This window comes from Mobula birostris, chromosome 22 (genome assembly GCF_030028105.1).
Source record: "Mobula birostris isolate sMobBir1 chromosome 22, sMobBir1.hap1, whole genome shotgun sequence".
In the NCBI taxonomy this organism is placed as follows: domain Eukaryota; kingdom Metazoa; phylum Chordata; class Chondrichthyes; order Myliobatiformes; family Myliobatidae; genus Mobula; species Mobula birostris.
In genome coordinates, this window is record NC_092391.1 from 22324249 (window position 1) to 22351068 (window position 26820).

The 26820-nt window shown below is 38.6% G+C and overlaps 1 protein-coding gene across 2 annotated transcripts in view; it reads right to left on the bottom strand.

Annotated features, from left to right (window-relative positions):
- Nucleotides 1-1299: 1299 nt before the first annotated feature.
- The window catches only part of usp20 (ubiquitin specific peptidase 20), a 69429-nt gene continuing 43908 nt past the window's right edge, over nt 1300-26820 (bottom strand). Inside the window, exons 19-25 of one of the 2 annotated variants that reach the window (XM_072240292.1) lie at nt 25368-25537; nt 22954-23035; nt 22038-22146; nt 15433-15535; nt 14717-14785; nt 14301-14491; nt 1300-7998 (exon numbers count right to left, since the gene is read on the bottom strand). In XM_072240292.1, coding sequence (XP_072096393.1) covers nt 14334-14491; nt 14717-14785; nt 15433-15535; nt 22038-22146; nt 22954-23035; nt 25368-25537 — 691 coding nt within the window. In that variant the 3' untranslated portion in view covers nt 1300-7998; nt 14301-14333. Of the gene's footprint in view, nt 7999-14300; nt 14492-14716; nt 14786-15432; nt 15536-22037; nt 22147-22953; nt 23036-25367; nt 25538-26820 lie in introns of those variants that run through there. The other variant, XM_072240293.1, reaches the window with a different exon arrangement.

Genomic DNA, 26820 nt, shown 5'->3' on the forward strand with positions numbered 1-26820 from the left:
CCACAAGTAATTAGGAAAGTAAATGGTATATTAAGACTTTGTTAAGAAGAGAAATTGAATACAGTAGTTGGGAAGTCTTACTGCAATTGCATAGGGGCTTGTAGACTACATTTAGAGTATTATGCATGGTTGTGGTCAGCTTCTGCAACTTCATGTGACAAACAAGTCTATTTCAAAAGTTAACTAAATAATTCTTACAACGTGGAGGAAACAAATGGAAAGATGTGATTCTGCTATTGCAAATGCAGCAATGTTTCCAGGGCTAGTAGGTTTGCCATACGTGTGGAGATTAAGTAGGCTGGGCCTGTCATTTAGAAAAGTGAGCAACATTCTAAAATGTTCTCAATGAAATCTACAAAGCTCTTACAAGGCTTAACAAGGTAAAATGCAGGGAGGGTTTAGTCACAACTGGGGATCACATTCTCAGAATATCGCGTAGACATTTAGGAGTGAAAGGAAGGGAAATTTCTTCATTCAGAAATGGAGGCTCTTTGGTATTTTCTCCTCTGGAGGGCTGTGCATACTCAGGCATTTGGTTAACTCAAAGCAGAGATCAGTAGATTACTGAGTATTAAGGGGATCAAAGGATGCAGGGTTCATCTGAGAAAACAGAGCTGAGGTAAAAGATAGCAAAGATATTGACAAATAGCAGGGCTTGGTTGAAAGGCTCATATGGACTATTCCTGCTCCTAATACCTATATTGTGTTCCTATAGTATAAATAGAATTTGGGTGCTTGTACAATAATGAATAAGTAATCACACAAGAGTAAACATTGTAAAGCAATAATAAATACACTATTTTCTCATTTTCAAGATTGCAAAACCAGATGAAATAGACATCAAGTTGATGAGTAGAAAAGAGCTTTGTTTCCCATGAAAACTAGTTCATTATAAAGATCATTACAAATGTGCTATGAGTAAATGTAGATTATTTAAAAGCCATCACTTAATTTTCCAAAATTGTCTTCTAACTCTGTTAGCAATATTCTTAAATGGAAATTTCACAGAACAAGCTTCCATTGAAATGAGCTGTGCAAATTATCAAATTTTTTGTATTGATTAGAATGGATGGATTTAAAACAATCTGCCCATCAGTAAATGCATGCAACAAGTAAAATAGTTCTGCTTGAATAACACAGCACTTTTTGTGAATATCAAAAATAATGGGTAATAAACTTGAGAAAATGATAACAGTGAACTAAAACTATTCTCATAATTCTGATAAAATTTAGTCATGTTATTTATAGCTCAAAGCATATAAAAAGAATCAAGGAATTAAACAAAACTATTCATGCCACTTATTTCACTTTATTTAAATATCGTGTGCACTTAGACCTGCATTACTTATGAAGCAATAATGAAACTCTATACTAGGTTTATATTTGTGAGAATAATTTAAGTATCCATTTTGCAATCACTACACAAGGTAAAGGTTACAGCAGATTATTTCCACTTTTACAATGGGGCCAAGGTAGCAGGTTATGATATTAAAATCAGCAAAATCTGGCCAATGTAAATAATACACATTCCATTTTATAGCTGGAGTAGCAAACTTCGATCATAGTGAAATCTTCAGAAACTTCTGAACTACAGAATACTTTGTAAAAAGCTCTCAGGATTTTCCTCAACATATTTGGGATAAATTAGTTATGCACTCTGATTACACATCGTCAGTTTCAAAGCATTCACAAGTGACCTTATGAAAGCAAATGGAATCTGCAAAAGGGAAATTTCAGAGTATTTTTGGCAATATCCCAATCTCACAATTTACTACATATGCCACTGACATAGCAAAACATCAATCAGAAATATTTTCCAGTTCTTAAGGCAAATATTTCTAGAAACATTTTTCAATGCAGTGCTCCAGTAAAAAATGCAACAAACAAGTTAAATCACTGTTTCAGGGTCAAGATTCTTCTATTATAGAAGACTGCTTCCTCCATTCGCCATTGCTGAACTGGTACTAATCGCATTTGAAACATAACAACAGCAGAAGGCCAATTGGGTCCTCAGAGCAAATTTGTCATTTTAAGATTACTATGGCTGATTTGACCTCAATTTGCAGTAGCTCCATACCACTTGGTCCTTTAACTGTTTGATCTCCATCCTTAAGATCAAAATCAATTAACCTATTATCCACATATTTTTGGGGAGAGAATTCTAGGCCTCATTATTCTTAACATGTAAAAGTGCTTTCTGATTTCACTCTGGAATGGTCTAGCTGTAACTCTAAAGCTGTACACTGTGGTAATCATTTGTCATATCTACTCAACAAAATTCCTTTATAATTCAATTAGCTTCAATTACATTCAGAAATTGAAAACTTTAAATCTGAGCAATCCATATTGGGTGCACATCATGACAAATATTTTGGAGACTCTGAACAAATATTTAGTTACAAAAAATAAATTTGTGCAATGTTTTATCTTACAAACATTTTAAACGCTTCTGGAAAATCAGAATCCTTGACAAAGGAGTTAACAAAAGTGAATTATTTCTTAAAAACATCACATTGAAATATTATTTTGAAACAGACAAGGGTTCCTATTGTGCAGTGAATACTTCAAATCTGGAAACTATATATGGCTGTACATACCATCCTGGATCTACTCAACACAACTGTTTTTAAGCAATTAGTTCACAGCAGTGAAAATTACTGTCTTAAAAAGTCAGAATTATCACCAGGGCTGGAGTCCAAGCAACCCATTGTTGCTATCAGGACCAATCCATGGGGCTGTTCTTCTCTAGCACATTCTTACAAAGGAAATCAATATGGTTCAAATGCAGAACAACTGGTGTGGACCAATATTTAACCTTGCACCATGGAAATATTAATTCACACAACAAAGTCCCACAGGTTCACTGTCAGATACCACATTTTGTGAACTTGCTCCATTATATTACATCTTGCATGCAGCATGCTTAACACTTACTGTTTCGGCACCTTATAATCATAAGAGGCATGAACTCAATTGTCAGAACTTTTCAACTAGACAAAAACACTTTGCCAACATACCTCATTGTGAACAATGCCTGGATAAATATAGTATTATTAGTATCAATCATATGTATGCAAATTTTGGTGCATTTCCAATCTGCTCACGATCAATAAACATTTCCCCTCCACCTTGACTCAATTTCATATTACCTTTTCGTGAGCAAGGAAAAATCATTTGATTACTGGAGTGTGAATTATCCCTATTTGCACTGGTTAAAATATCAGAGCTGTTTTACAGTCAGATTTTGGTAGTAATTCAGTATTGGGAAAAAAATAAAGTGCCAATTTGGACCAGAATATATGAACTATCCAAACGATTTGGTGTTGGAAGATGTAGCACTAAGATCTAGGAGAGGTTGAAATGAAGGCAACTCAATGAAATAAGCTACCCAGATAATTCAAGCTTCTCACCAGCTGTTTGAAATTGTAGTTTGTCAGAAGTCAAAACATTCTTTTGTATTTCTACACAGAAACAAATTACTGCTTTGCTTGGTTTTCAAACATTTTAAATATTTTTCTCTGTACTTTTCCACCTAACCCTCCTCTCTTTACAAAATTAAAAGAAATTCATGTTCCTGGGTTTAAGGCAATTTTGAACATACAGGTGTCTGGGTAACACATCCCAAACCCCTATACAGCAAAACAGGACAGCATCAAACTATCACTAATCTCAAATGACGAGGTAGAAAACTATTATTCAATTATTTTAACAAAAGAGTCAACTAAATACGCTGTTTTAAAGAAAAAGCCTGCACATATGTAGTTATACAGATGAACTAAATCCTGTGCTCTTCAATGTCAAGTATACTGGACTAGAATACCTGGACAGAAAGACCATTCGGTCAAAATTCAGAACTGGAATTTTGTCAAGGAAGGTGGTAGTAAGGCAGATATAAGTAAGCAGAAAGAATCAGAACAAAATAGGGTACAACTTTGCCAAAACAAAATAATGATACTGTAAATTATCATACTCAATTCCTGCTCTTGGGTGAGAGACTGTAGACATCTATCTATATTCTTGTGATGCAGAGAAACTAAGTTAATAGCAATTTGCTGAACACAACAGTGCAGCTCGCTTCAAACCAAATCTATTGTCAGACAGAATGTACATCAGTTTACACCATGCAAAACTAATCATTAAACTCAAAATTCAAACGTTACCATTGATTTATTTATTTAATATTGCCTACAGTTCAAGAACAAGAACTTGCTGTTTCTTACTTTGTTTAGCCAAAGCTATTGGATCTCTAATTTTACATAATAAATTATCGTAGTACTAAATTGCAAAATTATGGGAAATTGAGCAAACTAACCTGATAATTCTAAAAATTATGCATACTAAGTTTTCTCACACGTATATCTGAACCAATTCAAAGCTACATTTGATCACTGACTATGTAATTATAAAATTTTCATTGTTGGGTTTATGTAATGGAGTGTGTATTGCAAAACTTCAATTTTGTAAAGCTAGTCACACACACAAAATGCTGGTGGAACTCATCAGGCAACATCATTGGAGGGGATTAAATAGTCGACATTTCTCAATGAGATCCTTTACCAGGACTGGAAAGGAAGGGGGCAGAAGCAAAAATCAGATAAGATGGGGAAGAGGAGAAGGAGTGCAAGCTGGCAAGTGATAGGTAAGACCAGGAGGAAGGTGAAATGAAGTAAGAAACTGTGAGGGGGTAGGTAGAAAAGATAAAGAACTGAAGGAAGAATCTGATAGGAGATGACAGTGGACCATGAAAGAAAAGAAAGGAGGAGACCCAGAGGGAAGAAATGGGATATGAAGTGTTGCTCCTCCGACCTGATTTTGGCCTCTTCATGGCAATGGAGAGGTCATGGACAGACATAGCAGTACGTGAATGGGAAGTCATTTGAAATGGGTGGCCACTAGGTGATCCTGCCTTTTACCTCTAGCATTCTGTATGTATTCCCAGCATCTGTGAAATCCCTTATGTTTCTGTTTGTAGATCTAGTCATTCTTTTCAAATAAAAAAAATATACAGAGCTTATTCTTCTTCAATTAGCAGTAAAAATCCTAATACTGGTATATTTTTTATGAAAAGGATGACTAGATTTATAGCAATTAAGAGTTCTCGAATGCATACACAATTACATAAACCTAACAATGAAAATCTTATAACTAATTGGTCAGTTATTAAATGTAGCATTGAATAGGTTCAGGGGTGGGTGGGTGTGTGGGTGTGTGTATAAAAAGAGAATTTACTATATATCAATTCTGAATTATCATTGTAAATCACAAATTTCCCACAATTTTGCAATTCAGAACTTCAATAATGTATTATTTAAAATAATAAGTCCAATTGCTGTAGCAAACTAAATTAGAAACAGAGCAAAGTGGGAAATTAGTATGTGATTATGAGTGATCTTACACAAATTAATTAATAGTAATATTTGATTTTTCTAAGATTATCATCTATTTTGATGTCTGCAGACTTCAATTAAAGTTCTAGGCAAGTTGGTATTTCAATGTGCACATTCAAATACAAACAATGAAACATCAAGAAGAAGAAACAAATCTAGGGTTTGGTTCAGCATTCACGAAGATCACATCAGTAAGAGCTTCTACTCGGATTACAATCATTACAATTCTTTCTCCCTATTCCTCAGTACCCATGCTGCTTAAAAATCTGTTTGTCTTTACACTGAACAAACCCTTGGTCTGTGCATATACAGCTTCTGGTGCAGAAAATTCCAGAATTTCCCAAGCTAGGAAGAAATTCCATGGCAGCTATCCCAGTCTTAAGTCAATTGGTACACAAATGGCACAGGTTACTGCAATTTATTATATATCTGTACTGGCATGAATCCCACAAATCCTTCTAAACTGCTACTCATGAGACCATACATATTCTAAACTTGGCTGCTCCTGTTAATTAATTTAAAATGTGGAACAATGGTTCTGTCCAATTGCTCTTTCAGGCAGAGTTCAGAAGATAATTTAAACTGTATGCTTTTCCATCAAGAATGGCTTTAAACTTTGGCAAACACACAGTCTGGTTTGAAGAAGCCCTAAACTTCTCTGGATCTTATGGCCAGAACATTTGGACGATGTTCGTTTCAAGAAAAAACAAACTGAAATTACAAAGTCAGAACAAGCTAAATGTCTCACAAACACTTAAAAGTCTAGCATCCAGTCATAAAGCTCATGAAAAGTTGCCTGTCTCCCAAGGTACGAAATGATGCACCAAAGGGTCAAAAACTAGTGTGAAGGGAATATTACTTCAAAAATGAATATCACTTCAAGAATCCAATACCTGCTGCTTAGATTACAGTGAAACAAAGCAAAATTTGCAACAGCAGTGACCAGTGCACTTCACTGACATTTAAAGACTTCAAATATTTCTGTATAAAGGCAAAAACAGCTACTTTTCAGTAGATCTTGGCATAAAGTTGTATTAAACTCATTAAAATCTCAATGAAGAGAAAAGAAATAGTTCTCTGCAGCTGGCCTGATCACTAGTCTTCTATGCTAGTTCATACATTGTGGTCAGTTTTTGCCACAACATTGCAACTTTCCATTTTCTCACTGTAAAGTCACCAACAAAACCACTGGGAAACATTTTCTCCACAAAAGCTTCCATGTGAAGAATTCACTTAATACATCAGGCTCAAGACCACTTCAGTATGGTGTTGTATGTGTCATTAGTCTGTTGTAAAGATTCTTTAAGAAATATAAATGACTTACCGACTTGAAAGAACAACTTAACTTTTATACATATACAGTGGATTCTGGTTAATTGGGCAATCAGTTAATCTGGCAGCCATTTATTTTGGGGCAACTCTTAAAAAACAAACACTAATTAACAAAATAGATGGGATTACCTTCATTTATTTGAGACGCTATGCTGCTTAGTTTTGGACAAGAGACTGTTGCCGAACATTTTCTAACTAGTGTCAGTCGTCTGCACTTGTGTCCCCATTAGACACCACACTGTGCTTAAAGCAAACAGTTTTACAATATCAGTAATGTGCATTTGTTTTTTTACATTTTAATTTAGAGATACAGTGTGGAATAGGCCCTTTCAGCCCTTCAAACAGCACTGCCCAGCAACCCACGATTTAAACCCAGCATAATCAAGGGACAATTTACAATGACCAATTAACCCACTAACTGGTACATTTTTGGATGTTTTGGATTGTGTTCAAAATGCAGCCATTTTTGTCACTGATAGCTGGCCAGAAATAAGCAGCAAGACAATTCGGAACTGTTTTGCTCACTGGGGTTTCAAGAATTCAAGCTTGGAGATGCCACAAACAGCTGGAAGTAAAAATGGAACAACTTCACTACTTCAACAAGTTAGGAACAACAAAGCATTTGAAGGTATCGGTAATCATCTTGAATGTTACAATGAAAATGAAGATTTGGAGGATGAAATTGTCAAAGGCATTGTGTGAAGGCAGTTCATTATCTGCACGAAGTGTTTTAGCTGATTTTGTTCATTTACAGTCAGTCAATCAAAAGAACACTACAGCAAACCATCAGTAACTATTAGGAACTAATACATAGTTTTACAGCACTGTAGTAGCATTTTTGGTCTTCTAATTTATTCTGTATTTCACTTAAACACATAATTTGTTACTCAGTTAAATGGTAGATCGTCTTTTTTATACCTTTTTAACCATTACTATGAAACTTCAGCTAACTGGGGCAGCCACTTAACTGGCCAAATTGTACTGGTCCCGATGTGTCCCAATTAACTGGAATCCACAGTATATTAGATAGATAATGTAGCCTCTAATGAAATACAGTTAGGTTTAGGTTGGTACAGCATTATATTTCCATAGCATTGTCTACTATACAGTGTATAATGCCAAGCTCTCTTTTGATTTAGCTATACATTTACCCAGAAAGAAATAAAACTTTTTTTTTTAAAAAAAGAGAATTTCTACAGTTAAATTACAAAGTGCTCACAAAGATTCATCACAGGTGCAAAAGTTGCAGTTTTCACAACCTTCAGCTCAGTATCATAGCCTGCAAAACAAAAAGGTTTATTCCTTGTTAGTCTTTGCTGGTTGAACAATTGCATGAGGATTCCTATGATGATCAGTTCAAGTTATTTCTATTTGTTGCATTTTGTTTTTGCTTGTCAAATTTCATTACCCAAAAATGACTTGACTGTGGAAGTCTACTTGAGGTGATTCGCATAATCCAGGGGTCCCCACCCTTTTTTGCACCACGGACCGGTTTAATATTGACAATATTCTTGTGGACCGGCCGACGGGGGGGGGGGGGGTGCGGTGTTCAAGTAGGGTTAAACTCTCCTCAACATGTCTTTTACAGTTAGGGTTGCCAACTTTCTCACTCCCAAATAAGAGACAAAAGTAGCAAAGTAGCAGTCAAATCCCGGGACACTTTACCTCAGAAAGACTACCATGACCATGAAGCCTTGCGCAGGCACCTGTGTGTGCATGCGTGACATGCGCAGGTGATGTGCGCAAGCGTATACGTGCCGATTTTCCCCCCTACAAATCGGTTTTGCCTTCATCTTCCCGACTATACTGTACATACATTATGTCTACTTTATATAGGCTGTGTATTTATCATATTATTCCTGCTTTTACTATATGTTAGTGTTATTTATTTTCGATTTTATGTTATTTGGTATGATTTGTTAGGTTATTTTTTGCATCTGGGAACGCTCAAAAAATTTTCCCATATAAATTAATGGTAATTGCTCCTTCGCTTCACGCCATTTCGGCACGAAAGGTTTCATAGGAACGCTTTACCTTAGGGGGGGAAATACGGGACAGACCAATTTAGCCCAATATAGGGGATGTCCCGGCAAATACAGGACAGCTGGCAACCCTATGTTCAAGTTCAACAGTGCGTGACAGGGAATGAGAAAAGGTGCAGCTGACTCATATCGTTTCCTCACAGCCTGGTATCGGTCCGCGACCTGGTGGTTGGGGACCGCTGGCATAATTGACTAAGAGGAGTCCAGAAAAAAACTGTACAAATGAGAGAGGTAGGACAGATAGATGCAGTTGAATGAAAGAAACACCAAAATTAAAAACAGTAATGGCTGGAAATCATTAGGTCAGATGAAATCTATGTTAAATTGGAATCTATCAGTCTAATCAAGGAAGATATACAACACATACAACAACACAGGTCGGGCAGCATCCGTGGAAACGATCAGTCAACGTTTCGGGCCGGAACCCTTCGTCAGGACTGAAGAGGGAAGGGGCAGAGGCCCTGTAAAGAAGGTGGGGGGAGGGTGGGAAGGAGAAGGCTGGTAGGTGCCAGGTGAAAAACCAGTAAGGGGAAAAATAAAGGGGTGGGGGAGGGGAAGCAGGGAGGTGATAGGCACCTTCCTGCCTATCACCTCCCTGCTTCCCCTCCCCCACCCTTTTGTCTTTCTCCTTCCTGGTTTTTCACCTGGAACCTACCAGCCTTCTCCTTCCCACCCTCCCCCCACCTTCTTTACAGGGCCTCTGCCCCTTCCCTCTTCAGTCCTGACGAAGGGTTCCGGCTCGAAACGTTGACTGATCGTTTCCACGGATGCTGCCCGACATGCTGAGTTCCTCCAGTGTGTTGTGAGTGTTGCTTTGACCCCAGCATCTGCAGAGTATTGTGTACATACAACAATGGCTGCTTCCCAGGTCATCAAGTCAAAGAATGATAATCAAAAATATTAACTCTTTTTCCCTCTTTGCTTGATGAGTATTCGGTTGGAATTGAACGAATCAGGATTGGACGTGACTTACATGGAGAATAATTACTCATGCAGAGCAAACTCTGCCAAATAGCCCATTCTTAGCTACAGAGTCGTCCATATGTAATACTCCATTTCCTTGTCTGTGTGAATAAATGTCAAGATTCTAGACCTTTGCCAGTAGTTAGCTCACAAACCTAAAACAACACTTATTTTCTCTCCCAACCTGCCTTTAAGCCAGAATTATAGTTTAGTGTCCCATTTTCACACTGATGATTGGTGAACAGCATATTTTAATTCTATTTACTACTTGATAAAAGGCAATTTGCCAATGTACATCCCAAACACCAGGAAAGATGTGATTCCCACAATAAAGTGTCGTGATATTTAACAAGCAGGGATAAATTTCTACTCAGATGGAAATGAGAAGTTATTTAAACTGCTCTGATATATAACATCCCTAGATGCAACTTGGGAATAGTGAATTTTAAAATAACTATCATTATATATTTGAATAGTACACATAGACTAGAAGTTTCATATTTCAGGAAGAAACTGAAATCAAATTGGTACTTTATAGTTCTTCATGCAGGTTTGAGATATTGTGCATAACATCCCATCAATTGCATCACTTAATAGAAATTTTGATTCCATGACTTAATGGACACCTATCACTTCAGAAATTTCATAGGATACCCAAGGTTCTTGGGAATACAGGTGGAAAGAAGTGCTTTGTGGCATAATATTATCAAGTGATAACCATCTCCAACAGTGAATATCTAACCATAAACAGAAGAGATTCTGAAGATGTTGGAAATCCAGAGTAATACACAAATGGTGGAGGAATTCAGCAGGTCAGGCAGCACCTAGGGAAAGCAATAGAGAGGTCTTGGCCCAAAATGAAGATTCTTTATTCCTTCCCATAGATTCTGCTTGACCTGTTGAATTTCTCCAGCATTTTATTTGTTACTCAGAATATCCAACCACCTCTTTTCACATTTAATTGCATCTCCATTACAAGACGATCTACTGTCATCAATATGCTGAGCATAGTGAGTGGCTAGAAATTGAACTGAAACAATCAAAGTACTGTAATTACAAGAGGAAACCAGAAGCCCTTCAGTGAGTCCCTCATCTGTTAAAGAAACCTATATTAAATTGTCCCATCTGACAAAAAGGCAAACTCACACAGAAAGGCAATTTAGCAGACATCTTTACATCACAAGGTTCTATGAAATGGACATACTTCCATTTCTTTGGTATATGAGGCAAAATTCTTGATATCATCTGCAGCAATTCAACCATTAGTTTCTTAAGGAGATTAAGAATGAACATTAGATGCAGGTTTTGCCAAGAATGCCTACATCCCATTAATAAAAATCGCAACTGTATTATCTGAGCTACTGGACACAAATTCAGTTGACTATGCTAGGACAGTTAATGGGATTTCTTATGTACATACTAGAATTGAAGAGTTTAATCCATAATAAATTTAAAACTCATTTAAAATACCGATGTTAGCATCCTAATTTATACTACATCTCTTTCAACTATTGCCAAAATTCACAGAGCTACTGTGGATCTCACATGAACAATGCCAAAGCTCTAAAATTCACATATGCTTTCAAATCTCTTTAGAGTCTCATTTCTCCACAGCCTCATCCTTCTCCAATTCTGGAACCTCCTGCAGTCCTTAAATCCATAAGTGAACGTCTGCATGCCTCCAAATGTTGGTCTTAGTTATCTCCATTTTGAAAATTGATCCACAACTAGTGGTTAAGTCACAAACTCTGGAATTCTACGGGGGGGGGGGGGCAGGGGGTGATTGATAAGTTCATGGCCTAAGGTAGAAGGAGATGGGTTATACATGTTACATGCATGTGCAGTTCAACTCTTTGAGTGAAAATGCAGAAAGTTTGAAGTTAATAACTCATATCGTTCTATCTTAGGCCACGAACTTATCAATCACCCCTGCTGTGGACCACTTTCTGGAGGTCCAAGACGCCGACTTCTACAAAGAAGGGATCCGTATGCTCCACGACCGCTGGACTAAGTGTGTAAATGTAGGAGGGGACTATATTGAAAAACAAATGAGCTAGGTTTTCTAAAATTGACTCCTACTTAGGCCAAGAACTTATCAATCACCCCTCGTATTCTGTTATCTCTTTCTCTGCTTTCTTAATAACATTTTTAAAAACTAGGTCCATGAACAAACTTTTGGTCACTTGTCCCAATATATCTTACATGTCTCAGAGTTAGATACTCCTGTATAAAGCAAATGTGAAATGTATTGCAATATTTCACTAATCAAAAATATAAAATGCAGTTAATGTTAATTTTTCTAGTTTTCACAAGTTTAAGATTTTTGCATATGTCAAGTTAACATAGGAACAGGAGAAAGAGATCAATTAGACTCTCAAGCAACACACATCAAAGTTGCTGGTGAACGCAGCAGGCCAGGCAGCATCTCTAGGAAGAGGTACAGTCGACGTTTCAGGCCGAGACCCTTCGTCAGGACTAACTGAAGGAAGAGTTAGTAAGAGATTTGAAAGTGGGAGGGGGAGGGGGAGATCCAAAGTGATAGGAGAAGACAGGAGGGGGAGGGATGGAGCCAAGAGCTGGACAGGTGATTGGCAAAGAGGATACGAGAGGATCATGGGACAGGAGGTCCAGGAAGAAAGACAAGGGGGGGGGAACCCCAGAGGATGGGCAAGGAGTATAGTCAGAGGGACAGAGGGAGAAAAAGGAGAGTGAGAGAAAGAATGTGTGTATAAAAATAAATAACAGATGGGGTAGGAGGGGGAGGTGGGGCATTAGCAGAAGTTAGAGAAGTCGATGTTCATGCCATCAGGTTGGAGGGTACCCAGACGGAATATAAGGTGTTGTTCCTCCAACCTGAGTGTGGCTTCATCTTTACAGTAGAGCAGGCCGTGGATAGACATGTCAGAATGGGAATGGGATGTGGAATTAAAATGTGTGGCCACTGGGAGATCCTGCTTTCTCTGGTGGACAGATTGTAGGTGTTCAGCAAAGCGGTCTCCCAGTCTGCGTTGGGTCTCGCCAATATATGGGAGGCCACATCCCTGCCCTCAAGTTTACCTGGTCCATTTCCGACACCTCCCTCCCCTTTCTAGATCTTTCTGTCTCTGTCTCTGGAGACAGCTTATCCACTGATGTCTACTATAAGTCTACTGACTCTCACAGCTATCTGGACTATTCCTCTTCTCACCCTGTCTCTTGCAAAAACGCCATCCCCTTCTCGCAATTCCTCCGTCTCCGCCACATCTGCCCTCAGGATGAGGCTTTTCATTCTAGGACGAGGAAGATGTCCTCCTTTTTTAAAGAAAGGGGCTTCCCTTCCTCCACCATCAACTCTGCTCTCAAACGCATCTCCCCCATTTCACGTACATCTGCTCTCACTCCATCCTCCCGCCACCCCACTAGGAATAGGGTTCCCCTGGTCCTCACCTACCACCCCACCAGCCTCCGGGTCCAACATATTATTCTCCGTAACTTCCGCCACCTCCAACAGGATCCCACCACATCTTTCCCTCGCCCCCCTCTCTGCTTTCCGCAGGGATTGCTCCCTACACGATTCCCTTGTCCATTCGTCCCCCCCATCCTTCCCCACTGATCTCCCTCCTGGCACTTATCCTTGTAAGCGGAACAAGTGCTACACATGCCCTTACACTTCCTCCTTTACCACCATTCAGGGCCCCAAACAGTCCTTCCAGGTGAGGCAACACTTCACCTGTGAGTCGGCTGGGGTGATATACTGCGTCCGGTGCTCCAGATGTGGCCTTCTATATATTGGCGAGACCCGACGCAGACTGGGAGACCGCTTTGCTGAACACCTACGCTCTGTCCGCCAGAGAAAGCAGGATCTCCCAGTGGCCGCACATTTTAATGCCACATCCCATTCCCATTCTGACATGTCTATCCACGGCCTCCTCTACTGTAAAGATGAAGCCACACTCAGGTTGGAGGAACAACACCTTATATTCCGTCTGGGTACCCTTCAACCTGATGGCATGAACATCGATTTCTCTAACTTCTGCTAATGCCCCACCTCCCCCTCATACCCCATCTGTTATTTATTTTTATACACACATTCTTTCTCTCAGTCTCCTTTTTCTCCCTCTGTCCCTCTGACTATACCCCTTGCCCATCCTCTGGGCTCCCCCCCTTGTCTTTCTTCCCGGACCTCCTGTCCCATGATCCTCTCGTATCCCCTTTGCCAATCACCTGTCCAGCTCTTGGCTCCATCCCTCCCCCTCCTGTCTTCCCCTATCATTTTGGATCTCCCCCTCCCCCTCCCACTTTCAAATCTCTTACTAACTCTTCCTTCAGTTAGTCCTGACGAAGGGTCTCGGCCTGAAACGTTGACCATACCTCTTCCTAGAGATGCTGCCTGGCCTGCTGCGTTCACCAGCAATTTTGATGTGTGTTGCTTGAATTTCCAGCATCTGCAGAATTCCTGTTGTTTGCGTTTTTAAAATTAGACCCTCAAACCTGTTACAAATTCAATATTTTTTAAATGGCCGATCTGCATCATAACACCATCTTCTTTGGTTCTGTAAGAGTCTGTGACATTTGTCTCCTCCTATAACAAATGTACCTTTCAACTAGTTACTTTAAGCCAGCTCTATCATCACACAGCACGAGTTTCGGCTTCTATTTTCCTCTCTCCTTGCGGGCTGTCCAAATCAGCTTGAATAATGTTCTGCCGCATGGCAATTTCTGGTCCACCACCATAGATAGTAAACAAATAGTTCCACGTTTCTTCAGAAATCTGACCATAATCTGCACCTAATTAAAAGAAAATGAGAACCAAAATACAAGAGGAAAACAAAAATCAGTAAAGAAATCTCAATCTATAGGGACATGAATCTGCCATTAGATTTGGTCTGCATTACCACTGATAGCAATATTACATTCACTTAAATAGTGCACATATTTTAAGGAAATGTATCCATGCCTGTTTTACTATTTTGAAATATTTTATTCTTAAATCACCACTGTTTGGTTCCATACCTTGTTTTAGTTGGACATGGCCACCTTTAATGACTGCAATTTTGCTATTGTCTATTGGACCAGGAGGCTCTGGGAGAGGAAGAAAAATAAATACGTTCAGCTGTTTTCACCGATATATACTTCAGTTGCTTTCAATGCAGAGTACTGTATACTGAAATAATCCAGAGGAAGAAAAGGCCAATTTATCCATGTCTACCCCATTTAGAATCTAGGTATGATCATTCCATCTCCTCCAACAGCTATCCAATGCTGTTAAGAAATGCTATACTTTACTGAATGCCTTAGTGAAAAGAAAACTCTGCAATCTCATAATATTTTTGTCATCATAAAAAATCTATATTTTGTGACACCGTACTTTGGTGCTATTTAACCTTACATAAACATCAGAGGCTTCTTTGATTGACTGCCATAACTTGTCAACAACCCCATTACCTCTATTGTAGTACAACTATCAGATTGGTGTAAGATGATAGACAAATAAGTCTGTATTCCTAGGCCTGCTGATAAAATACACATATCAAAGATGAAATTAAATTACTGATTTAAATATTACAACTTTACTATGCAGTAACAGTGTCACTTTTTTTTTGAAGTTTTTAATTGCCTGGATATGGGACAGGTTCTAAGTATAATCCGATGAATTTTAAACTATTGGAATTTAGGAAACTGCCAATCTGTTTGATTTCCTGGAAATATTTCCAACAAATGTTCCTTACCATTGTCTTTGCCTTTAACAAAACCTTCCCATTCACGGAACCACTGCATACTAATGCAGTATATAACACAGGGGGATTCCTCAGCCTGGAACGCTTTGTTTAGCTGGATGAAAAAATAATGAGAAGGGTCACAAAGAGTTTGTTTGCTTCATCATCACTGCTAAATAAAACATTATTTATTCATGATTACTTTGCTACCTGTGAGAACTTATTGTGTGAAAACTGACTACAGTGCCTAGGCTTCAAGTGTCCTTTTTTTGGGTCAACCAAAGGTTGTGAACAAGGTTCCTTCTCATAGGTTAGTAGTTCTTAAGTTATCATCTTTATGGATTCAATTACTTCATTGTGACATGAAAGAAAAAAACTTACACTAAATTTTTCATTTTTACCAAGGCACCTTCACAATCTGAGTATACATACATAGGCAAATTATTTGGTGTCAAAGCTATTCACTTTCAAATCAACAATCTCCAACAACACAGAAGGTGATGTGTAAATATGTCCTTAGCCCAGTGAGAACAAAGTCAGTGAATGGGAGTCAATTTGTTTCTGATTGCCTCTGCACCCCGACAGCTATTGATGTTAACATCTGGGTGCGGTGTACAGCTTAGCATTCCGTCACTCAACACGGTAACTCTGTTGACTTCCCATTGACTTCTAAGCACATAAAACAACTTTCTAAGTACATAAAATAAATTCAATGAAGAATCACCCTTGGCAGAGCAGCCATGAAGGATTTAGAGAAGATCCTCAGGAACAGGAATCTACCCTTACGTACAAATATTCAACTTGTGCAGGCAATGGTGTTCTCAACAACATTATATAGAAGCAGTGTGTTTATTTTCTCAACTAAATTTTCTCACACAAAAGCTTGGCTAACAAAGCAAAAGCTAATCTAATCAGATAGGTCAGACATTAAATGGAGGAAACTGGGACTGGGACTAACTACATAGCTTTTTCACAGAAATGGTACAGGAACAATGGGCTAAATGTTAATATTGTTCAATTATAATGCATACAAACTTATCAATGTTGGGTAATATCTTTTCTCACCTCATACTACACTGTTGGCTTATTTCCTCACTTTGACATAACTACAGGTGAGAAGACTTCAAGAGCCATAAACTTTCAACTGAAAGTGATTCAGCCTCAGCAAGTCAAAAAAGGAAAACAAAGATACAAGTACGCAGCTTGCTTTATTCTATGTGGATTTAATGATTCATATCCTTGTAATAATTTTTTTTACCAAGTACTTGTTTATTCTTGCTCTTGTAAAATATGTTGCAGTTTAATGGAATGCAACATCACTTCCACAGGGCAGTTTTAGCTTTGCTGATATGGTTAAAACCATATATTTTCTAATACTTGAGGAATTTGCCCACACTTAGGAAACTTTGATTTGGAATTATATAATACTGCTTCCACTCCATAAAGTTAGGTAGGAATTTAGCATGCCATAACCCTGAGGAATCATCTGATTGTGTAGTGGGAAAGAGTGTTTGAAAGAAGCAAGTGGAAGTAGTTGACACATTTTGTCCGCCATTTCCCAAGAAGATATTGGATTGCGCATAATTAGGCACCTGGCAAGGACCAATCATGGGAAGTTAGGTTTCAGCGGACAGGCCATTGTGTGAGCGGGACAGTACTGAGTGGGAAATGGAAGCTTTAGTTCGAGGCTTTGGTGAGAAGAGGCATTGGCCGCAGATAGATTTTTTTTGTTATTTATTATTTCCTTCTTTCTTACTGTACATTTAGAGCATTGGAAATGCCAGGCAGGATAGTGGAATGCTCCTCTTGCAGGATGTAGGAAGGCAGGGAGACCTCCAGTGTCCCTGATGACTACATCTGCAAGAAGTGCATTCAGCTGCAGCTTCTAACAGACTACATTAAGGAGTTGGAACTGGAACTGGATAAATTCCAAATCATTTGGACAGCTGAGAGGTTGGCAGACTGAACATTCAAGGAGGTAGTTACGCCCAAGGTGTAGAACACGGTAACAGGGTGATAGTCAGGAGGGGGGAAAGGCAAGAGGCAGCCTGTGCAGAATTCACCTGTGGCTCTTCCCCTCAACAACAGATATACTACTTTGGATATTGGTGGGGAGGGGGAATGACCTAACAGAGAAAAGCCACAGTGGTCATGTCTCTGACACCGAATCTGGCTCTGTGGTTTATAAGGCAAGTGGAGAGAAGAGGCGAACTATAGTGACAGTGAATTCATTGATTGGGAAACAGAAAGGAAGTTCTGTGGATAAGAATGAAATTCCCATATAGTTTATGGCCTTCCGGGGGTCAGGGTCAGGGACATCTCGGATCAAGTCCATAGCATTCTTAAATGGGAGGGTGAGCAGTCAGAGGTTGTGGTACACATCGGTACCAATGACATTGATAGGATGGGTGACAAGGTCCTGCAAAGTGAGTTCAGGGAGTTGGGTGCTAAGTTAAAGGACAGTTCCCTAGGGTTGTGATCTCTGGATTGCTACCTATGCTATGTGCTAATGAGGCCAGAAATAGGAAGATCATATAATTTAATATGTGGCTAAGGAGTTGGTGCAGGAGGGAGGGCTTCAGATTTTTGGGTCATTGGGCTCTCTTCCAAGATAGGTGGGACCTGTACAGAAGGGCCATTTTGCACCTGAACTGGAGGGAGACTAATATCCCAGTGGGAAAGCTTGCTAGTGCTGCATTGGGGGTGGGGGAGTTAAATTAAAGTTGCAGGGGAATGGAACCAGAGTGCCAGAGCAGATATTGGAGTGCTGGTGGAGAAAAATGTTGTTAAGCCTACATACAAGGTCAGGAATCAAAGGATTGAACATGGTGGGACTGAAGTTCTCAGCTGTGTATATTTCAAAGCAAGGAGTGTTGTAGGAAAGGCGGATGAGTTTAAGGATCATCACGTAGAGTTACGACAGTGTAGCCATTAGTGAGACAATTGCAGGAGGGGCAGGATTGGCAGCTCAATATTCCAGGGTTCCATTGTTTTAGATGTGACAGAGTTGCAGGGATTATAGGGTTAAAGGTGGCATAGTCATGGAAAATGCCATGGCAGTGCTCAGAGAGGACAGACCACACAGCTCGTCTAATGAGACTTTATGGGTAGAACTGAGGAATAAGAAAGGTATGACCACATTAATGAGATTATATCAAAGAACACACAACAGACTGCAGACTGTTGTGAAAAATATAAGGTTATAATAGGTGATTTTAACCTTCCACTTATTGACTGCAACTCCCATACTGTGAAAGGGCTGGATGGGAAAGAGTTTGTCAGATGTGTTTAGGAAGGTTTCCATAATCAAGATGTCCCAACTAGAGAGAGTGTGACACTAGATCTCCTCTTAGAGAATAAGATCGGGCAGATGACAGAAGTTAATGTAGGGGAACATTTTGCATCTAATAATCTTAATGCCAATAGTTTCAAGGTATTTATGGAAAAGGATAGGTCTGGTCTTCGAGTTGAGATTCTGAATTGGAAAAAGGCCAGTTTTGATGCTATTAAAAGAATCTGGCATGTGAGGATTGGGATAGGTTGTTTTCTGGCAAAGGTGTATTTAGTAAGTGGGAGGCCTTCAAAAATGAAATTTTGAGAGTATAGAGTTTCTGTAAATGTTCATGTCAGAATAAAAGGCATGGAAAACAGGTTCGGGCAACCCTGGTTTTCAGGAGATATTGAGGCCCTGGTTAAGAAAAAGAAGGTGGTGCACAGCAGGTATAGAGAAGCAGGAAGAAAGGAGGTACTTGCGGAATACAAGAACTGCAAGAGAACACTTAAGAAAGAATTCATGAAAGCTAAAAGAAAACATTAAGGTGCTATAGCACATAAGGTGAAGGAGACATCCTAGGGGCTTCTACAGATATAATAAGTGCAAAAGGGATAAAATTAGTCTTCTGGAAGATCAGAGTGGTAATTTATGTGTGGAACCAAAAGATTTTAAATAGATTTTTTGCATCCGTATTTGCTTGGGAGGCAGACAAAGAGTCTATGGACATGAGGCAATGCAGAAGCAAGGTCTATACGGAGTACAGAGGAGGTGGTGTTTGCTGTCTTAAGGCAAATTAGTGAGGATAAATCCCCAGGGCCTGAAAAGGTACTCCCTTGGACTCTGTAGTCCATAAGTTGCAGTGGCCCAAGCAGAGATATTTAAAACATCCTTACCCAGTAGGGTGGGATGACAGAGGATTGGAGGATAGTTAATATTGTTCCGTTGTTTAAGAAAGGCTCTAAGAATAAGACAGGAAATTACAGGCCTATGTCCTGACATCAGTAATGGGCCAGTTATTGGAAGTTATCCTAAGGGACCAGATATATGAGTATTTGGATTAGAGATAGTCAACATAGCTTTGTGCATCAGAAGTTGTCTCTAATTTTGTAGTTTTTTGAAGAAGTTACCAGGAAAGTTGATGAAGGCAAGGTAGTGGATGTTGTCTCCATGGACTTTAGCAAGGCCCTTGACAAAGTACCGCATGAGAGGTTGGTTAAGAAGGTTCAGTCGCTTGGCATTCAAGATGACATAGTAAATTGGGTTAGTAGAAAGTAACCCAGTAATTACCAGAAATCTGCCATTCAGATCTGAAAGAATGTCATGATGTGCAAGTGTAATTGAGGAATCTATAAAAATTGAGAGGAGATTTGATAGAGGAACACAAAATTGAGTGGTATAGATAGGGTAATGCAAGTAGGCTTTTTCCACTGAGGTTAAGTGAAGCTACAATTTGGGGTGATGGGTTAAGAGTCAAAGGTGAAATGTTTAGCAGGAACATGAAGGAGAACTTGTTCATTCAGAGGGTGTTAAGAGTGTGGAACGAGCTGCCAGCCGTGTTATGGAACAGGGTCAATTTCAACATTTAAGAGAAATTTGAATAAGTATATGGATGAGAGGGGTATGGAAGGCTATGGTCCATGTGTAGGTCGATGGGACTGGTCAGATTAGTAGTTTGGCACAGGTTAGATGGGCCAAAGGGCCTGTTTCTGTGCTTATGACTATGAATTTAGGAATAGCAATAAGCTATTTGGGCCCTTAGATCTGCTCTACCATTCCAAGTGATCTCTTAATAACTTTGCTCAACTAAAATCCAAAAATCTTAAGTTTAAAGTTAACACACTAACAGTTTCCAACTACTGTCACAGTGAAATTATACCCATGAACTTCTCTAATCTGTTCTAAAACACTACATAAATTAGAACCGCAAACACGAGGAAATCTGCAGATGCTGGAATTTCAAGCAACACACATAAAAATTGCTGGTGAACGCAGCAGGCCAGGCAGCATCTATAGGAAGAGGTTACAGTCGACGTTTTGGGCTGAGAACCTTCGTCTGGCCTGCTGCCTGGCTTGCTGTGTTCACCAGTAATTTTTATGTGTGGTACATAAATTAGAAATTTTCTTCATTTAATTAACACACTGCCTGATTGGGAACTAAATGAGGTGCTCTCAGTATTTCTTTCACTTTGGGTTAAGTGGAAAGATTTTTTTAAAAGAGGCTGCAATTAGCTTTAATGCTTAAATTATGCATTTTTTACAGTTTTACACCTGTACACAGAACAGAATTTCATATTTCTACAGTAATTTCTTATATACAAGTTTCATTTCAGGATGGTATGGTACTATTTTTAGAATATGTTCCCTCGTCCTACACTCTCGAACCAATGGAAATAGTTGCTCTGTATCCAATTTATTCGATTTCCTTAATATCTTCAAAATTCCATTCAAATCTCCCCATAATCATGTTCCTAATGCATACACTCTACTTGTGGTTTGATCTAAGTGCACCTTTCTGTTTCTGTAGTAAAATCCTCTATCCTTTTTATAGAGACTCCTATAGTACAACTTTCAATTACCCTTTCTGATTATTTTACATTCCTGTCCATGGCAATTTAATGATGAGTATATGAACTCAAATCATTCAAAACACCACCCAACTGCATTCCTCCACATTCTCCTTGGACCTCTTTCACACCTGAACATTTCCTTGGTTGGATGAAGAATTAAAATGATAAATCATTGAATTTTGTAAGAATACAGACAAAATAGCAATTGCAAGCGAGTTCAAAAACAGTGCTCATACCATAATGGCTCTGGTAAGTTTATAAGGCAGAACAAGGGATTGCATCTGAAAACCACTTTTCTAATAAATAATAACATTCTTTCCAATAATAGCTATCCTGAGAACATTATTCAGTCTCCTTTTGTTGGGTCATACCCACTAAAAAGAAACTTCTTTTGCTGAAACTCAATCTGTATCCAATGTACTCAATTTCATTTCAGAGCAATGCAGCATACATTTGTAAGTACAGAAGTTATATTTCATTCATCAGGTTTACTGAGCCATTGTTTTATGATTGCCAACTGCTGGAATGGGGGAATGTATCCAAGGCTGTACTCCAACTCTGGCTCAAGACAGAGGCTGAGACAGAAAATTAGGTGTGATGCATGGGTGTGAGATGTAGAAACATTTATCAGTTGTACCATGATTTTAATAATTATCGATTAAAACTAGTTCAATGTTCTCAAATATTTAAGGTCATTCTACAATTAACAATCGTAAAATTCTGTGAAAAAATCTAGCCCTCCCCTCCCTTTATATTGATGCACAGTGATCTCTGACCTTTATAAAAGTGTCTACTTCCATTTTCCTCCTTTTAGCAAGTGCCTCAATTTCTACTTGGCAAATGGAACAGATGTATAAATGGTTCACAGAAGGACCACCTCCAAACCTGCCACAATCAAGACAAGAATATTGAGACATATAGCAATTTTGTTAGATAATCAGGAAGAACGCCAAATTTATTGTTAGGTAAGGATATTTTTATCACGTTAAACCCAATTCTCCAAACTATCTCCTTAATCCTCAATAGTTTTACTTTCCAAACAAATGTGTGATATTTTTAAATATATTGATTGAATCACATTTGTCATCTTCTGGGATAATTTCATCGTGGATTCATATCAGTATAATATCCTCATGTCAATATCTTTTTATTTTAAGTCAGATTTTCTTTCCCAAAGCTTAATTCTAATTATAAAGGCCTTCCCTTGGGTTAAAACAAATTAAAGGGAAGTCATGCCTATCCTGCTAATTTCTTTTAATAGTTTTAAAGACCTCAACCATGTTAATTTTAACTTATCTCTATTGTACACAACTGAGATTTATTCAGTCTTTCATCTGATACTAGAATCATCAACATCTATATATCCATTCCAAGGCAAGAATGTGCAATGCACACAATGCTCTGAGTGAGTCTAAAATGATTGCCAGCCATAAAAAATAGAATCATTACTTATATAATTTTGTATGAGGAATTAGGTAGTTTTTGTTCAGCCTCTCCAAAACAACATTGCTGACGGAAAAAAAAAAACAAAAGTTAATTCTTTTGGGAATGACAGGCTGTTATTCAGACTGAACCTGCCCTAGCAATATGATTAACTACGCTGTTTTTAAAAATACAGAAATGCTGTTAAAACACTAATTTTTTTGATAACAAATTTCAAAAGTCCACTCTAAGAAGTCTCATTCTACTTACCTATTGTAGAGATATTCCCAAACGTTTTGGGGAAGAATTACTACCAGATCATCAATGTAATGGTACTTATTTGGAGGAATACCTGTCAAAAAAAGGTGCACTCACAGTCATTTTGAAAATAGGAGACCATGTCACTGTTTTGCACAAATTGGAGGGAAGAGTTCAGTATCTTTAAACATTTTGCACTTTTTGGGTGACACTTGACACTTGGGTGACACAAATAAGCACGCCTTCCACTACTTTCCACTGCTCAAAAATACATAAGTTCCAATTTAAGAATGTCTGAGGTTTACTTACAATCATTTGTTTTAGAGCAAAGTCTCAGGTTGCTACACTTTTAACTTCTGCTTTATCACATACAACAGTCCTTTCATTAAATTGACAATTACTGACAACAAATAAAAGTTACAATGGAATAACAAATCATCCAAGAAAAGCAATAAAATAATCCCTCAGATATTTGCAGACATGAGCGACAGTAATTAAAATTATAAGCAGCAGGATATTTAAGTAGTAAAGTTTCATCTTTCAGTTGTTTTTCCCCATTATCTTCACATAAACAACTGGATTGGTGATTCTTAACAAGCTAGTTCAAGTATTTTTTCCAAACTGAAGGTTTTGTATAATTACAAACAACTACTTGTAGCTTAAACAACCACCAAAAGGAAGCAAAAGTAAAGGATTTGTGGTTCTCAGCTTTCCTTTGATTAGACTGTTTCTTAGACCCAAACTCAATGGGAGAAAGGGCCTGTTTCAGTGCTATGATTCTGTAACAGATTGACATGTTAGGTCATTTCAAATCACAGTTAAGAATCAAATACTTTGCTGTGGGTATGTAGTTATATATAATCCATACTGAATGAGAACAGATTTCCTTCCCCAAAAGACCAGATGGAATTTTATAAATAACCAAGTTGCTTTATGGCCATTGTTATGACAATGATTTCACTTTAAATCCCAAATATACCTGTATTTAACTTTTTGAAATTAAATCCTGTTATTGAGGGATTTGAACTCGTACCTCTAAACCATTTGTTCAGCTCAGTAGATACCAACACTATCCTAATTTATTCTTGAAATAAGTTCTGAATATACACAACAGCAGAAGGATTAAAGAAAAAAAAATCAAGAGAAAGAGCTAGAGTGAGACACTGAGAATGTAAGAGAGAAAAAGAGGCAAATTATTTGGGCAACACACACAAAATGCTGGAGGAATTCAGCAAGTCAGGCAGCATCTATGGAGGGCAGTCAACGTTTTGGGCCAAAACCCTTCATCAGGACTGGAAAGGAAGGAGGCAGAAGCCAGAATAAGAAGGTGGGGGAGAGGAAGGAGTGAAAGCTGGCAGGTGATAGGTAAGACCAGGTGAGGGAAGGGAAGTAAGAAGCTTAGAGGTGCTAGGTGGAAGAGTTAAAGAGCTGAAGAAGGAGCAACCTATTAGGAGAGGACGGTGGACCAGTGGACTATGGAATAAAGGGAAGGAGACCCAGGAGGATGTGATGGGCAAGGTGAGAGGGTAACCAGAATGGGAAATGGAAAAAGAGAGAAGGCTGGGTGGGCGGGGGTAATTACTGAAAGTTAAAGAAAGCGAACGTTAGAGAATGCCATCAGGTTCAAGGCAACCCAGAAAGAATATGAGGCAAGTTTGGCCTTATTGAACAGTAGGGGTGGACATGGACAGACATGTCAGTGTGAGAAAGGGAGGTTGAATTGAAATGGGAAGCCATTGGGAGATCCTGCCTTTTGCGGCACACAGAGAAAAGGTGCTTGACAAAGCGGGCTAGCAACCTGCATTAGGTCTCTTCAGTGTAGAGGAAGCTGTGCCGGGAGTACTGGATACTATAGACGATGCCAACAGACTGCAGATGAAATGTTGCCTCACCTGGATGGTGGTGAGGAGGTGGTGTTGGGGTAGGTGTAGCACTTGTCACTCTTACAGGGCAGAGATCAGTGGGGAGGGATGAGTGACAGAGAATGATGTGTTGGATACAGAGGCTAGTAGGGTGCTAGGTAAGGACAAAGGGAACCTATCCCTGTTATGGCAGCAGGATGATGAGATGAGGGCAGCATTGATAGTGATGGAAGGGAAACGCTATTTTTGAAAAAATACATCTCGGATGTTCGAGAATGGAAAGCCTAATCCTGAGAAAAGGTGCAGCAGAGACTGAGGAACTGAGAGAAGGGAATAGCTTTTATTTAAAGAAGTGACAGGGTGGGAAGAAGTTTAGTCAAGATAACTGTCAGTCAATGGGGTTCATAAAAGGAGAGGGGGGAAGAGAGATAGAGAGAGAGAGACGGACGTCTGAGACGGACCAAGTAAATCTGAGAGCAGGGTGGAATTTCAAGGCAAAGATAACGAAAATGAAAATTGTTCAGATGCAGGTGCCAGAGTATCCATTTTCCCCAGGCTACTGACCTCCGTGTAAACAAAGGAAGGTGTGGTTTGTGATTGGCCCTGGTTCAGTAAAGGTGTTAAATTTATTTAGCCACTCTCTGGAGATGTAGAATTGGAGGAGGCTGGGTTCCTTCAAGTTGGCCAAAGCTACGACCTTTTGTCTCTCACGCACTGCTTCCTCACTACTCTTTCTGAAAAATATATTCAAAGAAACAGCAACTTACAAGAAGGAAGGTAGAAAAGTACAAGTTATTCTAAAATCTTGATTGTTCCGCACAAAAAAAATACAATGCCTTTTAGATAACCATATTATATATCAGTTTCAAAATGGATAACAAGAATACACAGCTTCCTTTAAAATGTTTTCCTGCAGATGCACAGCAAATTAATATAATACACAAACATAGAAATGTTACCTAGATTTGACTTAGTTAAACTTTTCTGAAACTGAGATGGCATTTGTTGTCTTGGATCATTTAGAACATTGGTAAAAAGCATCTTTTTGAGCAGCATCTTTCACATCCTTTTATCAAGCAATTATGATGCACAAGGGACACTCTGGAATCATTTCAGTGGAGGCAACCATCTCTTGTAGAATTAAAGATCCACCCATCTGATTACAGAATTATACAAAGACTAACTGTACAAATATAAACCTGTGAGAACTTGAGCCTTCAGAAGTGAATGGTAAAAAAAAAATTGGCCACGAAGAAATACACGTCAAATTTTGAGAACTCAAAGTAATATCTAGTCTATCTGCTCTGATAATCGTGTCCTGCTTCTCTTGACAACCTCTTCCTGTAATTCTGGTGATTCAGTACTGGGTGTCTTGCAGCAAATCAGTTTTCAAAATACATGTATTTAATTTTTAATCATAGTCCATTTAAATAAACATGTACTTTAGAATTTGGAAAGTAAAGCTCAAATATGTGTGCAGGCTTGCACTATAAATAAGTGGCTTAAAATCAGTGACAAGCATCAACTGTAATTTTGAAAGGCAGATATATTTTCAGCATTTAATCTTAAATGCCCACCTCCTGTAGTAAAATCAATTTGTAAGTCCTGAAAACTTGGCAGTCACTAAATGGAGTTAAAATTTAATAGAGTAAATTTTAACATACTTCAGATCAAGTACTGATTCCTCCTAATCCCCTAATAAATACCCAACAAAAGCAAAATACTAAATTCTGGAGCTAGTCAGAAGATTAAGTACCATTTGCAGACAGAAACTGATAGTTAATGGCAATGGTCATTCACCAGAACAAATAATCATAAAATATGTAGAGAAAATGTCTCCAGTTTTTGTCTATTTGTTCAATTTTAAGTCACTCCTCAGTCATCAAACTTACAATTTTAAGTTCCCTCCAAGGATCTAATCACAGAATTGATTACTAAATTAATTAAGAAACTATAAATACTTAATGAAAAACAACTTCCTGTTTATATAGTGCACCACTAGCAAAAGTGCAGAAGG